A 15,489-nucleotide genomic window follows, 5' to 3' on the forward strand; every position below is an offset into this window, starting at 1 on the left:
ATGTGAAGCATTTCTGTTTCCAGATGATCAGCCCAGGTGCTTAAGAAGGTATTCATATCACCTACTGCCACAGACAGACCCCTAAAGTCAGATGCTCCGAGTCCTCTTACAGAGACAGCTATATTAAAGCCTAACCTTAACGTGTGTGCCTCCATGTGCATCCACGATCAGGTGTTGTGAATACCATCTCTTGCCTCCCATAACCTTACCTCACCCTTAGAAAAAAAGTGCTTTTGCTTTTTCTACCTGATAGGTACTTGGGCTGCTCGATCCTGTCCCCTATCCCATATGCTTGTACTGAGATCTGTCCCGAGGAATTTGCACTTGGTTGGCTGTCAGCTTGTGGTGGATATGATAAACACAGAGGGTTATCACGATAACCAACCCCAGTATCAGGCCCAAAATTAGAGGCAGGGTTTCTTCTAACTGCTCCCTCTGGTCCACTGGGCACTTGTGTTCTGCAGGGAAAGAAAGACAAGGGAGAAAGAGAGAAATGAGTGAGACATTGAAAATCCGAACTCTTGCTGCAGTAGCAAACCAACTTCCCCGGAGTCACGGCTCTGCGCCGGGGGTCCCTGTGCAGCAAAAATAGCTGCAGCCGCAAGGAGAGACAGCAACTGTCATCGGAGTCCCGGACAGAAAATCAATTGCTTTGGAGGAAAGTGAAATCACAGTCACAACACGGGGTCTGGAGGGAGAAGTAACATCTACCAAACCAGCCAACGTGGTGGGAGAAAACTTTCATGCCCATAAGCTCCCCTTCAGGCCTCTGGCAGACCAACGGCCTTGTTGGGAATGGGACAAGCCAAAGTACAAGTTTCCTGACCATGGCTGAGCACCTGTTTTGTTTATTTAGTCACAGAGTCTACAAATATGGTATGACAAGACCTCAACATCAGTAAGTCTGCATCACACTTACCCTGCTCATCGTTAAAAGATTTTTCCCCCTCTATCTGCAAGTTGACAGAGATCTAACAGCATCTCTCTCTGTTCTCTCTCAGCTCCCCACAGGGAGTTTACCAGCACTGGCAGAGCACACATGTGTGTTTGATCAAACAGCATCCTGGCACTCCACATTTTTTGTCAAATATGGCAAAGGATGAGCAGAAGCAACATGAGCCTCTCCGGTGTTTTTTTCTCTGGCCTACAAGTCTCTTATCATAGTCTAATAAACCATTAGAAAATTAACAGCCACCACACAATGGGAAAACACTTTTCTATCCAGCTTGCAAAGGCACAGTCACCAAGATTAGGAAACACATTATGCTGGTAATACCGGCTCAGCTCCCTTACACTTCCAGAGTCTACTGCAGGCCTGAATGACAGGATCACAATTTACTTCTTCCCCCTCCACAGGACTGTTGCTTATCCATGCTGATGGACAGGCAGAGCTGATGCTGCCGAGATGGGGCTGTCAGACCAAAAAGAAGAAAAATGCCAACTCTGGGGAAAAAAAAAAAGGTTATGGGGTACAGGAAGGACAGTGCTCTGGCCCCTGGATCATCATCTTCACTACTAGAATTGTGCTGAAAACAATGAAAACAGCAATTACTTAAAACAACAACAACAAAAAAAAAAGGCTGCATGTTAGATGAGCAGATACAAAGGACACCGCTAATTCTTCCCATCGCTGAAGACTGTCCAGATGGGTTCCCCAGGCAGCTTGACTGCAAGACGCAGAGATCTGTAATAACCACAAATGGCAAACGCTCTGCAAATCTAATGGCATGTGGCAAAGAGCCGGAAAAACCCAGCGACCCCCCCAGGCCCAGGCAGGAGGTGACAGCAGGGACATATCTCCAGCAGTGCCAGCACCTCTGGGAGCTCCGTCGGGTCCCGGCGCAGAGCCATCCTCCCAGAACCAGGCTCACAGCAGTGCCATCAGGAAACATTTCAAGCTGTAAATGAAGTGAAACAAAAGAGAAAAAGTGAAATGTAGTCTTACAAACATGTCCTTTTCGGTTGCAGTTGCTCACCGTTTCACCAGAGGAGCGATTAATCACCAGGACTGTGTTACAGGCAATTCAGCAATTGCTGCAATGCAGGGGTTTTGTTTGTTTGTATTAAGGAGAAAGGGGGGAAAAAAACCCCACCCTAATTACTATTTAGCTCCCAAAATTGGGTTTCTAGAGCTTTATGAAATTCTTCCTGGTTTAGGATGCTAAGGCCTGACCCGACTCTCAGTGCCAAGGCAGAGACACAGCGGCAGGTTGGCATCCCCGGACCTGACTGCAGGAAAAATCCATGCATGGGGTAGTGCCAGGGGTGCTCTGACCCCTCGGCCCACTGCCCATGGGCCGGCACAAAGCAGCACCCCTCCTACAGGAAGGATCCGTGCTAGAGGAGCTCACCATGCAGCCGCGGACAGCCCGACGGGACAGGGCGTGCTGATGCGCCAAATAGCGTTTTAGTCCAGCCGCTGCAATCTCTTCCTGCGGGCACAAATTTTTACCTTGAAAGTCATTCAGCTTAAACCCTACAGAAAATGTAAACAAGTCTGCTGTAAACCCAGCGGAAGGCGTTCACCTCAAACTTGGCAGGTTTGCCCGCGCACCTTTCCTTACACAAGAATGTTGCCGTGTTTGTAGGGAATGGGGTGAAGGCAGAGCGGTTTGCAGCCAGCGAGGGCGGCAAAGCTAAAAGCCCCAGTGCTGCGATGCAGAGGACTAACCCAACTCTACAGCACTCGTTTGCAATATTTGAATTCCCAGCTTTTGCCAAAGCAAACTGGCTGCAGAGCACAAAATGTGCCAGAGGACATGGCCAAAGCTCTCTGGTGTCCACAAGGATTGAAGTGTCAGAGTCACAACTCAAAAAGGTGTCAATTCTTACAAGCAGCCAAGGAAGGTAGTTCTTTATCCTGACAATTTTAAAGAGGATAAAAAAAAAAAAAAATCAAAGCAAAGCTTGCAGTCTCCAGCAGCACACCTACAAACCCTGCTGCTCTCGCCAGCTGGACCCTGCCGCACTTCCCTGGGCAGAAAGCACTCTGCCTCTGCAGCAAAGGCACCCTTGCACAGCAGCCCCTCCGGCCTTAGCAACACCTTCTTCCCAGACACATCCATTTTCTCCTGTTGGAGCAGATCGCCAAAGTCTGGGCTCTTTGGAGAGCGTAGGGTGAATGGGAATGGGGCTGTGGGGGACCCAGCATGGAGGCACAGGCCAGTCCTAAGCACAAACACATCTGCAGCAGAACTAAGGCTCTCCAGATGCTGACTGCTAGGAGGCTGAAATTTTGTATTTTAACATTATACTAATGTTAAAAATTAATTAAAAATATAATGATAAATACATAATTTTACAACAAATAAAAATATTTTCACATTTATAACAACGTACGTTAACATTTATACAGCATTTTTCACCCCGAGTTCAAAGCACTGCATAGGTATTGACGTCCACAACACTATGAGGAGGTAGGTAACAGGTATCATTCCTGGTCTACCGGCAAAGGAAAATGCAAAGGGGGAGCGGGAGGGGAGAAGGGTTTGCATCAAGTCCACAACAGACGCAAATTCAGACACTCGACCCCATCAAGCACAGTGCAGGCAGGTGGGCTGGTTGATGCACAACAAATGAAACGCTATCACACTGGGAACTGCTATGTATTTCAAATCAATGCCTTCTGCAGGAGAACAGCCCTTTCCATCAAATTTTCCTGAGTATTTTGTTTCGGGTCACAGGCATCTCAGCATTTGCCCAAATCGCTGGGTTTTACCCTCAGTCCAGGAAAGCATAAAGGTCCCTGGCAAATTTTAACTATGTGAAAAGCTCAAGTGATGCCGGGAGTTTTCCTGCATCCCGCACGCAGTGGGGTGACCCCTCTGCCAGAGAGGTGCCACCCCGCAGCCCCAGTCCTGGCCTCGTCGAACAAAGACTGTGGGTGGATATAAAGGAGGCATTTAGGTACGATCCCCATTGTTCTTTTGTGCCTCCGACACTGCGCAGCACCCAAGCTCACGTACTGCCACGGTTTCTATGGTGAGTGCTCGTCCAATTTCAGTACTAGGCTACGAAACCACCCAACAGGCCCATTTTCTTGTTTCAGCATCTTTCTGCAGACCAAATAGCAGCGAGGCAAAAACACCAAAACAAACAAACAAAAAAGCCCCACCCACTTGTTTCCTACAGTCACGACCGCAAGCCTGAGGACCAGTTGGCAGGGACTGTTGGAAAGGATGGAAAGGATAGAAAAACAGCACAGTTGTCTGGCACAACAGGATCGATCTTTGAGATTTTGAGAAGAGTGTTTGTAAGTTAGCTTAAAAAAAAGAAAAAAAAGAAAAAAAAAGCCTGAATACCTTGCAAAGAGGAGCTACTTGGTGCCAAAGACCCTTAAGAAAATACGGCCCTTGCTTGGGGCTGCTCAGAGGGTGATGAGACGTCCCAGGATCCCGGTCCCTAATTCTCAGGTTTTGTATCCCTTTGTACTAGTATTCTGCATTATTGTGATTAAAAAAAAAAAAGACATTACAATTTCTTTGGGGGTCTTTATCCAATTTAAATGTTCTCCTCTCCCCTTCTTGATCCAGCTCTTTTTACTGATCTTTTAAGCCGAAAAACATACACACGCTTTCCTTATTAAAAAAAATTAAATTTCCCAAGCTCAGAATGAAAAAAATATTCTGCTGCTTCTGTACTGAAAAAGGTAAATATATATTTATTTATCGATCCATATGTATACGTAGGTAATTGTGAGGGCTGGAAGCAGTATCTTAAAAAAAAAGAAAAAAATATATATTCTAGCACATGAGTTTAAGCATTCAGAAAATAAAAGCAGCCCAATCACCCCTTACAAGCTTTTTAATCTATTCCAGACAGGACAGCGTTAGGACAAATGACAAAATCTTTCCCCCCATTTCTTTGTGGTAAAAGGGCCCTGACCCTCCCACGTCTCGGCAATTCTTCTGCTCTAGCAGGTCTCTTTCGCTATTCTAAAATATTTTAAAATGTTCTGTGGCTTGTTCATAATTAATACGAATTTTACCTAATGGGAAATTAATGAACCAAAAAGGAGAAGGCTAATTACTGTAATTTAAGATTGGCAGCGATTCTCAGACCCCACAAAGGATCATGTTTTGCCATGCATGTGCCGAGGACATGCTGGTCTGCAGGGCTGGTGGGGACATGCCGCTGGGAGAAGTGGCAGAGCCCCATGTGAAGCTTCCCTGACAAATACCTCACGGGCATTTATGACCATCCTCTCCAGGTGCTCTTTGCTAGTTTACTTCCAATGGAATTCAACAAAAAGACGTGTCATTGAATAATGACAGCAGCAACAAAAAAACCCAGAAAGCTTGACAAAGAAAGAAATGATGCTTTCCTCAGAAGAAAAAATTCCCCATGTATGTTTAAAGATTGCTAAACCTACCAGGGTCTCCTCACATCCTGGAGAAAAAAAAAACCCTGAACTACAACAACAAAGGAAAAAACCCAAAACCAACCAACCACATTTACTACCTGATATGAAAGAGCATATAATGAAAAGGTAAGTATTTCCCTTTGGCAATGAACCCCGAGTTTGGTTCTTTTAACTGTGAGCTCTTGGACTTGTCAAGTTTGGTATCCAGAGACAGAGCAGCTAAAACCGAGTCCAGACTAGCATAGTTTAAATACGCTTTTCTCAGCCTCCACGGTCTGCCCAGCCAAACCCCGAGTTCAGGAAGCTTAGATCCACAGGAGGAGAGAGAGGATGAAGAAAAGTGCCAACAAAAAAATGACAGGAAACTATTACATTCTACCTTTTTCTCCCTGTAACCTATGCAAAACATCATATTGCTTTGGGGGGGGGGGGGGGGCAAGATTTATTTGTGCCCACGGATAAAACCTACTCCATACTACACTGGCCTTGCCATGAGTAATTCAGCCACGCAGAGCTCTGCCAGAGCCAGCATACATAATAGCATATATTTACTACATCAGTTAGAGGACTGTGAGTCATGAGCGTAAGCGCTTGGCTCTGGAGTCAGTGCTGTTTTTTTGTTGTGTTCTAAAATATTTCCCACACACAAAATAAAGCCTGACATTTTTAATGCTAGGCTTGAAAATAACACCATCATTTTCTAGCTCGTTATTAAAAGATGTGGCTATTACAAATTTTATTTGCATCTTGTTATAATAATGGAGTTAACTAATTTGCTAAGATGGCACCATGAAACGGGGACTAGTCTCAAAGCCCTAATTCAGGTGAGCATGTTTACACTCCCTCACCCAACCGGATGGGAAAGGCAGGGGGAAGTCAGGGAAGATGAGCACCACGGGTTCCTCACGATGCAGGCAGGCAAAATCTGCAGGAATCCTGCCCCACGGCAGCATTGCTGCCGACTACAGTACAACCCTTTGATATGAACAGCATGCCTTAACTCCCATTTTCTTTTATCCACAATTAATGTTAAAAGACACCCAGGAAGAGGAACAGCGTCCCGTGTTTGGTGCACAAGGCGTCTCACTGAAGTCCCCGTTACGCTTCCTTCACTCTTGCAATGAGCGTTAATCAAACTGAAGCCGGCAACATGCGAGTATTTCCTCCCACTGCAGCCCCAAGATTTCCTCAATGCGCAGTGGCCCTAAAAAGCTCCTGGAGCTGTACTGAAGCACCTTCCATGCTGCAGAGGAGACACCTAAGCCTTGCAGGGCTCCCCAGGGAGCAGGCAGTTCTGGGGCTTGCTGGCAATCCAGACAGATGAGTCCTTAGAGAACTCATGTTGCCAACGTACATGCAACGACAGCCCATGTTCTGGCCAAATAACAGCTAGACTGAATTTGTGGAAGCTTTTGGGAGACCACACAGGGATGGGATGGGTTGGAGGGACTGCAGGGAGCATTAACAACCCGCTGGAGGGAGGGGAAGGTGCTCTGATAAAGGTGGGACCCAAATTCTTTCAGTACATTGCGACATCCCCAAAGGGCACGGCAGCGTCAGCATCTCAGCGATGCAGGACATGCCTTCGCCCTGCACCTTACCTTCACTGAAGACAAAATCCGCGGTGATGTCAAAGGGCTGGATGCGCACTTCCGACAGCAAGAGCTGCACAGATTTCTGGTGGTCGCTGGAGATGAGGGAGATGGTCTGCTGTGCCTGGCACTCGTAGGACCTCCCAGCCGGGGTGACCAGGGCAGATAGCTGGTGCGAGCTGGCCGTGTGCTTCCCGGCTGGCCAAGGTCAGAAACAGCAAAGATCAGGTCCTGTCTCTGGAGGACTGACGTGACTTTATTAACAAAGCTAATGAATGGAACACAAGGGTATGCAGGTGGTACGCGATGCGGCAGCCACACGCTCCGCTACTCTTAAAGCGGCATTTCCTCCTAGGGTGGGATCGTGCTTTTGGCACGACACCCCCACATAGCCAATTCTGTTCCCACGCTGGGGTCTCCTGACTGCGAGCAGGAACGGACGGCTGCAGCGCGGGGTCCTGCCGGCACAAAAGGGAGAGCTGGCTCTGCTGCTGCCAGCTACACTCATGTCACTTTGGACAAAAGTCCAAAAAGTCAGAGGAATGGTTTCCTTTGTTCCATCCTCAGACTGTGCTCTCATACTCCCCACGTTTGGGAAACAGCAATTCCTGAGGCTGCGCTTGGGCTCCAAATCCAGGTGGGAAGGAGCAATGAAGTCTGGGGATCTCACTACAAAGCAAAACAGGCCATAACACCCTTCCTGAAAATAGAACATGACCATTTCACTCAAGTATAGATTACAAGCAAATACCTTCCCACTGCACCAAGCTTGTTCTATACATGAATGCCAAATGAGGCTTAGCAAGGTGGAAGGAGGGATGCCTTCCACCTCCCGCTCTTCTGCAGCCCTTTGTTCCCCTCCAGCAGTACAGAAAGGCAATCACTGTTTTGCACGTGCAGAGGGTGACGAGGCATGGCCACCACTGTGTTTTGGGCACACAAACAGTAAAACTACCAGTGGGAAAAATAGCTCCGCATCCAGTGTGTCTTACGCCGCAAACTCTTAACGCACCATTCACCAGAGTTTGAAAATCTTGCGGAAGAACAACTTGCAAATGACAGTATTTCAATTTTCAATACAAGACAACTAATTTTTGAGCAGAAAGGAGATAAAAACAAACTGAAAGCCAAAAGAAAGGAAACACAGTGGAAAAAAAAGCAGGCTGTTGGCTACAGAGGCATGTAGGGGTATGGATTTTGATGCCTATCTCATCACTGTCTTGGGAAACCACTTAATTCAACCATCATCAGACCCGAGGAGATAATTAACTTTAAAAAACATCTCCCGCAGGAAAGGAGACAAGATTTTCCCGACCAGGCAGACCCCTGCCCCGCTGCCCACCCCCTCGGGCTCCTGGGTCCGCCGGGAGGGCCAGGGGCAGCACAGCAAAGGGGCAGAGGTTGGGCTCTCCCTCCCGCTGCAACTGCGGGGCATCAAAAACAAGATACGCGAATAAAAACGAAATAAATGAATACGCGGTTAAAACTGGCCCCTAGTTCCGGTTTTGTCGGGCGGGCTCGGGGTTTATTTTTTTCCTTGTTAAAGAGTATTTAGCCGCAGATCCTTATTTTCAAGGATCTGCTTGAAATCCCGTGCCCCCGGGGCGCTTACGGCTGACGGCGTCCTTGAAGTAGGTGCGCTCGGCGGTGTCGTAGGTGAACTGGATCCGGCTAAGCCTCCAAAAAGTCTCCTGCCCCCGGGAGGTGTTGTGCCCCTCCTGCCGAGACAGCGCCGGTCAGGACCCCAGCAATACCTCCGTGCACCCCCCAGCTCCCGGGAGTGCGGGGGCAGCCCCGTACCTTCAGGAAGAAGAGTTTGACGGTGTACGCCTCCTCCAGCCAGGAGACCTCCAGCTCCGACTCGTTAGTACCACACCTGCCCTTCACCTCGGCGCCCCGCGACAGCGGGATACCGGCTTGCTCCGTGATCAGCTGCAAACGGGGAGCGCGGGACTCAGAGGGGCGGCCCCGAGGCACCCCCGGGAGCCCACAGCCCACCCACCACCAGCCCCAGCTTAATATCCTCGGAGGGAGGAGAAAAACGACTTTCCAAAACTACCGGGGATTCCCCCCCGGCCCCCCTCCGCGTCCTGCCGTGACAACGTGCGGCGGCTCCGCGGCTGCAGCACTGCAAACGCCAGCTCCGGCCGCCCCCCGGGCCCGGACCCCCACTTACATCCACGTGGTTGCTAGCCCACACGTCGTAGGGGACGGTGAACTTGGCAGCGAATTCCGCCATGAGACAAGTCGTCCGGTTTTCCCGCACCACGAAAATGTCCTTTTCAGGGTTAGGCGAGAGCCCGGAGAGATTTTCAACTTCTTGCTCGGCAGCCAGGCGAGCCGCAGCGTCTGCGGGCAGAGAGGGGCTGAACGACGGCAGCGCCCAGACCGCTTCCCCACAGCCGCCCGCTTTGGCGCCCCTGAGCCTCCGCGGTGGGCTCCCCTGTCGCGACAGGGCGGGCGGCGGAGCCGGGGCAGCGAAGCAGGACCGGTACTCTTGGCAGCGCGGGCTTGGGCTCAGCGCCAGCCGCTGCCTCATCGCGATGGGGTTTCGTGTCGCGACTCGCGACTGCAGTACTCACGCAAGAGGAAAAGTAGTCCCGGGAGGCACCCCGCGGCCATACTCCCTGCTCGGCCCCGGCGTGTCCGCGGCTGCTGCTGCTCCGAAAGGGACCGCTCCGGCGGAGAGAAAGAAAAAAAAAGAAAAGAAAAAGAAATTAAAAAAAAAAAAAAGGCAAAAAAAAAAAAAAAAGCTGAAACACCTCCTTTCCCAGGAGCTGCACTGGCTGCAAAAGCACTCTGCTGCGGAGTGGCGGGGAGGAGGGACGGGGAAGAATGCGTGGGGGTGTGGGGAGGAGGAGAAGGAGGGGAGATGCCGGCAGAGCTGATGGAGGCGCCCACGCTGAGCGAGGGGGGCGTTCGCGGAGGCAGAGCGGGGAGGAGGGATGCCCCCTCCTCCGGCGCTGGGAGTCCTGCCGACCCCCGCGGAGGGTCTCTCGCGAATACCCTCAGAGGAGGGAGCTAGGGGAGCCCCTGGCCAGCCAGACAGCCCCGACGTGCCGCTGGAGCGGGACTGAACCCCAGCGAGCGGCCCCCGCTCCCCCGGGTGAGCCTTACACCGGCCTGGAGCCGGCTCCCCCTTCCCCCGGGGTCCTGCCACCCACCCTTCCCGCTCGGTGCCGCACCGGGCAGCCCTTCCCACGGGGCGAACGGAGCACCAAAACGGGACAGCGACGGGCGTGGAGGAGGGGTTATCTAGTCCAGCGCCGGCTGCTCACCGAGCGTCAGTAATTTCGGTACAGGCGAACAGCTGCTTCGTGTTTTAATTTAGAACGAAACGTGCAGCTATTTTTGTGTCGCAAGGTCAGAAGCAAACCCAGCACCCTTTTGTAAACGGCCATCAACACACCTGAGCTCTATTGTGACACACCATAAAAAGTACCATCACTTAGCAAGGGGAGCAATCCCGACGGCACCTAGCAGGTGTGTTAAAACAACCCAGGCTGTGCCTATGGGGAAGTGTTATTGGGGAGGATTGGGCACACCTGGGGATGTCTCAGATGTGCGAGACAGGTGCCGAGAAGAGTTTGTCCCTGCCAGGCTCGAGGCCATGGTGTGTGGAGGTGTCGCGGCCCATTGCCGAAGGAAGAAGGGGCTGCAACGCAGTGCGACCCTAAAATATTATTTCTGCCTCTCATTGGGAGCTTTTACGGTCCTTTAAAGTGCTGCCACCCGCACCCTGGTACAAAGAGCATAGCCGAGTATTTACAACTTCAAGATGTGAGTCCCAGGAGCGACAGGGAACAGAAACCTACCATCAAGGATTTTTGATTTTTTTTTTTTTAAAGCCAAAAGGGCAGTAGCTATTTGGAGCGTGTGGCTTTACAAGAGTTCGCTAGCGATTCACATTTCTAGTTCAGGAAAAGGAGGCTGGAGGGAAAGAGCCCAGGGTTTTTCGAAACAAGGTATTACAAGGCAAGTCTTGATTGTGGGCAGCTGCCCTTCTCTGCCAGGGCACACCTGTGGAGAGGGGGTTTCTTGCTGGGAATCAGCTCTTTAAAAATAAAACCCGATATTGAAGGAACATATAGATTTCTGTAACTATTCTGCTGAAATTCCTTTTTTTCTTGCTGTATGTGTTAAAAATTATATTCTGGCCATTTCCTCTCTCTCCTGTTTCATGATAAAGAGTCATTCCCGCCCCTCAAAATAGAGCCAGACCTGTGTCAGTCGTAATATAGGATTAACCTACAGATAACAGTTTCAAGGGACTAATACAAAGGGAAAAAAATATAATTTCTGTATGAGGCTCTTCGACTGCAACAGACTGTATCTCTGTGGTGATTTTAGTGCCCGGCTTCCTTAGGTTTTTCACTGATGACCTCAGTATTTAACTAGCCTCTATTTCCTCATCTAGCCCCCTATTTAATTTCCAATTTTTTTGAGGTTTCCAGGTAGCTTCTAAGCCTCTGAATAAATACATGATCCTGAGCAGCTGCCCTTGCATCCAGCCTGGGTACGAGGCTACCACAGAGAGGAGCTGCATTGGAGACCTGAGCAAAGCCTGACCCACAGCCGCCCGAGCCCCACGGCACTGAACTGTGCTCTCCCGGGCCCAACCAGCTGCACAGCACAACAAAAAAGCCTTTGGCTTCAGTCACAATCCCCCCTCCCAGCCTGCAGATCTGCATTTATCTCATTCTCCATGGCAAAAAAGGGAAAGCCCCAAAACACTGACAGAGCAGAAGGGTCTCACCTTGGGGAGCCAGTGCAGCATTAGCTGACCTGAAATTCTATGACCAGGGCCAATTTATGGTCACAGATTGGATCCCTCGGAACCAACCCTGCAACCTGCCCTTATCCCCAGCTGTGGAGACCACCTGTATATCTCTGAAGGCTGAAACTCCTTTTCTACCCCCTACCAGGCAGCAATAACTCTTACTGGCTTCCTCACAGGGAGCACGCAGCACGGCGACAGCGGGGCTCCAGTGCTGGGACCACTGCGGGTGCATCCCCGGCAGTGGGCTTTTCCGGCCGAGCGGCTGTGGGATGTGTCTGCCACTGGTAACCGGTTTTACAGGCAGTCTGTGGGCGATGACATGTGGAGCCTGCAAGGAAATCAGCCCCTGAGGGGTATTTTGGATCTCCACAATGCAATTTGACTGCAGCCAAGTGGGCGGGGTTACACAGACCCCCACTTGGAAACAGTCAAGACAATGACCAGCCCCCAAATTACTGGAAGTGAAAGAATAGCGGGCTGCCTGTGAGGCGAGGGTGTCATGACCTTCCCCATCACAGCTGTGCTGAATTTGTCTGAAGAGGTTCAGAGAGGGAGAATCTGCCACTTCCCTCGATGAAATTTCACTGAAGTGGAATCCATCACCCCGGCAGGGAGTGACATTTTAAACCGCTTTAACTCAGTATCAATGTTCAAATTGATCAGCCTATTTCATCTCAATGGAAATTCTCACCTCATTACATTAGCGGCCAAACTTCAAATAATTTTTGAATCAAATACTACTCAAACAGTATTTCAAAATACTTAGCTGACAAAATCCATCACTTAATTTCAAATTACTGTCTGTGTTTTATGCTAAATTGTCAATGGATGAAATACGTAACAGTTCTGGCAGCTGAGCCTGGAAGCTGAGGCTACCCAGCTCCACAGTTTCACAGAACCACATTTTCTCTCCGACTTGATAAACGTCTCGCTCCTGGCTGAGCAGCGAGCACAGGCTCCAAAGGAGGCTGTGGACAGTATTTTCTAGCCTTCCAAAACCTATTCCGTGATGCATAGGATACTCGCCAGGGAATTAAGAGAGGCAGGTTTGATTTTCCTCAGATAGGAACGTGAGCTGAACCCAAGTCCTCCATTTCCAGTTATTTCTTTAACAGATAGGGCAGTGGTTTCCAGCCAGGCTGTAAGTGGGCCTAAGAAAACTAGAGACATTCAATGCTTCACCATCTGGTTCCCTGTGTATCTGGTCTGTCATCTGCTTACTGGCTAGAAACCACTGCAGTAGGCAGCAGCAAAAAATTCCAGCTCACAGCACTGTCTCCACCAGCTGTGTTTTAGAAGACATTTTTAATTTAAAAAAAGAATAATAAAAAATCACTGCCTTGTTTGAGATGCCAGATCCTGTCCAGCATGCTCTGAAAACACTGCTGCTCCCAGCTCCCTCCGGCACTCAAGTCAAGCTTAGAAAGCAGGGAGAGCTGCTCCCAGTACACAACTTGTCTTTAAAACATGATGGATTATAAGAAGCAGGAGGTGCCTCCGTAAGTTAAGTGGCATCAGAATGGGAATTCTGTAATAGTCATCACAAGTTTGTTTAAATCCTGCCTTAAACCCCTAAAGACTTCACTGACCTCTGTCTCAGTTGCATTCTCAAGGTAGAGCTGCTACACTGTACTCAGGGTGCTGCATCTCAAGGTAGTGCTGCTACACTGTACTCGGGTAGTTCTGTAGTGCTGCAAGGACCAACGCTGCACAATTCTTCTATCACTTAAAAGAAATAAGACTCCTTTGAATAAATAAGCTGTGATAGAAATATATTTACACTATGCACATTTTTACAAGGAAATACAACTTACTAAAAATATGTAAGTAATAATACCACCAACCTACAATTCACTACAGTCAAAACTAAACATTTTGAATTTTTAAGTTTTTTATTAGAGAAGTTGAAAGTTTCATCTCAGGACTGACAATAACATAATTATCTCTTTTCATTTATTTTGTTTATAGGAATATGTAGAATTTGTTTGTACAAGCATATACAACAAAGTAATTGGTGCTTAGTACGTTGAAATCAGGAATCTGATTTGTTCTAAACTACCAGTTTCCATGCAGTCATCTTTGAATTGGCAGCATGGACAAATTCCAAGCGGAATGCTTACATGCATTGTTTTGCAATATAACTACAGCAAGCTCTGGAAACATGCAAATTATCACATTAGCAAATTGTTTTTGTATCTAATGGACATAAAAAGGTTATTCCTGATATGAAATTCTGAAAATCTGCATAAATACTTCTGTGTAAAATTAAATTAGTTATGTACTTTTCTTTTACTGTATCAAGAATGCCCACGTAATTAATATACACACGTATATATAGAGACCTTGTTATGCTAAAAGTCTTTGTAATTAATCAAACAATATTCTGTGCCATACATTTATTCAGTATTTACCAGCTAGTAGAATGACTGTGGTCATATAGTAGGCATTGCAGTCTTAGTAGCATTTGTATCACATGCAAACATACTCTTAGCATTTCTGTTTACTAACTTTATCACGTGGCAACATGTATGTGATTTTCTACAATGCTGTGATTCTGAAGTGTATAAATACTTTTTACATTTTCACAGTTACAAACTTTTTGCCAAAAGCCATTTAAACAATCTTTAAGTTACAATGAACTGTAGTATCTGGGATCTGCAGCAACAGGATCAAAATGCAATTTCTATACAAGCAATGTAGGATGTAAACTTTTCTTAAAGTGCCTAATACATAATTCCCTAAAGCACTGATCAGTTTTGGCACAAATACACTGTATTTCCCTCACGCTAACCACTGCAGTAACTTCTACAGGATATCAGCTTCTTTCAGACGTGATAAGAGTTGATATGGCACTTGTGAATGACATCACTGGACTGCAGAAATATCCTGTGAAGTTACTGTTACAGTTGATGAATTTGGTCGATGACTTTGTACATATTGTACTTTCGAATATACACAGTTACCTTTCAACTGCCTGCTGTCTCCCGCCTGAAAAACACTTTGAAATAGAATTTAAAATTGCCCAAACTCAGCTCCTTACTACACTGATTATTACGGTGACTTAGCAGAAGATTCAGTTCAGTAGGCTCCGTGACATCAGGTGCTGAGCATCTGACGAGTTGTTGCTTGTCGGGATCTGGCAGCATGGGGTTTCTACACAATATATCACACATGAGAACACAAATGGTAAATAACATGACTTGACTACAGTTTTGTTGCCACTTGAGATGATGTTAAAAATATCTGTTGTGTTTCAAGGCTTTGATTGTGTAATGCTGATGCAGGCAAGCTGCCTGTTGAGATACAGAAAGGAATACAGGACTGAGTTTAAAAAAAACTGTCTTCATCTTCCGGTTAGTGTTTTTCTGAACAAAGGAAAATGGAAATCCAACAAAGGAAATTCAGTGCCCAGTGTTAAAAAAGAAATAATGCAAACCTTAAGACTTGGTGGTCCGTAGCTACGCTTTATATATTAAAAACAAGAAAACACACAAACTGCCCCCAAACAAAACAAAATAAAATGAAACAAAACAAAGCCCACTTTTCAACCTCAGCAACGTTATTTTGAATTTTGCTCTCATTTTAAGGATGCTGTGTTCTCCAACTTCAATTTGCTTGTTGAGGCTTTAGACCACTGTTGCTGGCCTGCGATCCATCTCTGCTTCCAGCTTCACCATCTGCTGCATCTCCTTTGCCTGTAATCCAAAAGCACCGCATGAAGCATTGCGTTAGACCTTTTGTTCAAAATGAAGCAC

The 15,489-nt window shown here is 47.8% G+C and overlaps 2 protein-coding genes across 6 annotated transcripts in view; both read right to left on the reverse strand.

The window, feature by feature from the left end:
* Nucleotides 1-279: 279 nt before the first annotated feature.
* Nucleotides 280-10,268, reverse strand: LAMP5 (lysosomal associated membrane protein family member 5; the record flags this gene model as incomplete). Its single annotated transcript, XM_081997302.1, has 6 exons — nucleotides 9,537-10,268; nucleotides 9,131-9,303; nucleotides 8,755-8,886; nucleotides 8,567-8,672; nucleotides 6,964-7,152; nucleotides 280-458 (listed from the first exon to the last, which is right to left on the reverse strand). Exons 1-6 carry the CDS (start codon nucleotides 9,574-9,576, stop codon nucleotides 280-282), a joined length of 819 nt encoding a protein of 272 aa, XP_081853428.1. The 5' UTR covers nucleotides 9,577-10,268.
* A 5,072-nt stretch (nucleotides 10,269-15,340) lies between these two features.
* The window catches only part of PLCB4 (phospholipase C beta 4), a gene marked incomplete at both ends in the record, with an annotated part of 92,604 nt that continues 92,455 nt past the window's right edge, over nucleotides 15,341-15,489 (reverse strand). For 3 of the 5 annotated variants that reach the window (XM_081998067.1, XM_081998066.1, XM_081998065.1), the window contains one exon: nucleotides 15,341-15,429. In XM_081998067.1, coding sequence (XP_081854193.1) covers nucleotides 15,341-15,429 — 89 coding nt within the window. The remainder of the gene's footprint in view (nucleotides 15,430-15,489) is intronic. The other 2 variants (XM_081998069.1, XM_081998068.1) reach the window with 1 other exon arrangement.

The sequence above is a fragment of the Phaethon aethereus genome, assembly GCF_964289735.1.
Source record: "Phaethon aethereus genome assembly, chromosome: 3".
In the NCBI taxonomy this organism is placed as follows: Eukaryota; Metazoa; Chordata; class Aves; order Phaethontiformes; family Phaethontidae; genus Phaethon; species Phaethon aethereus.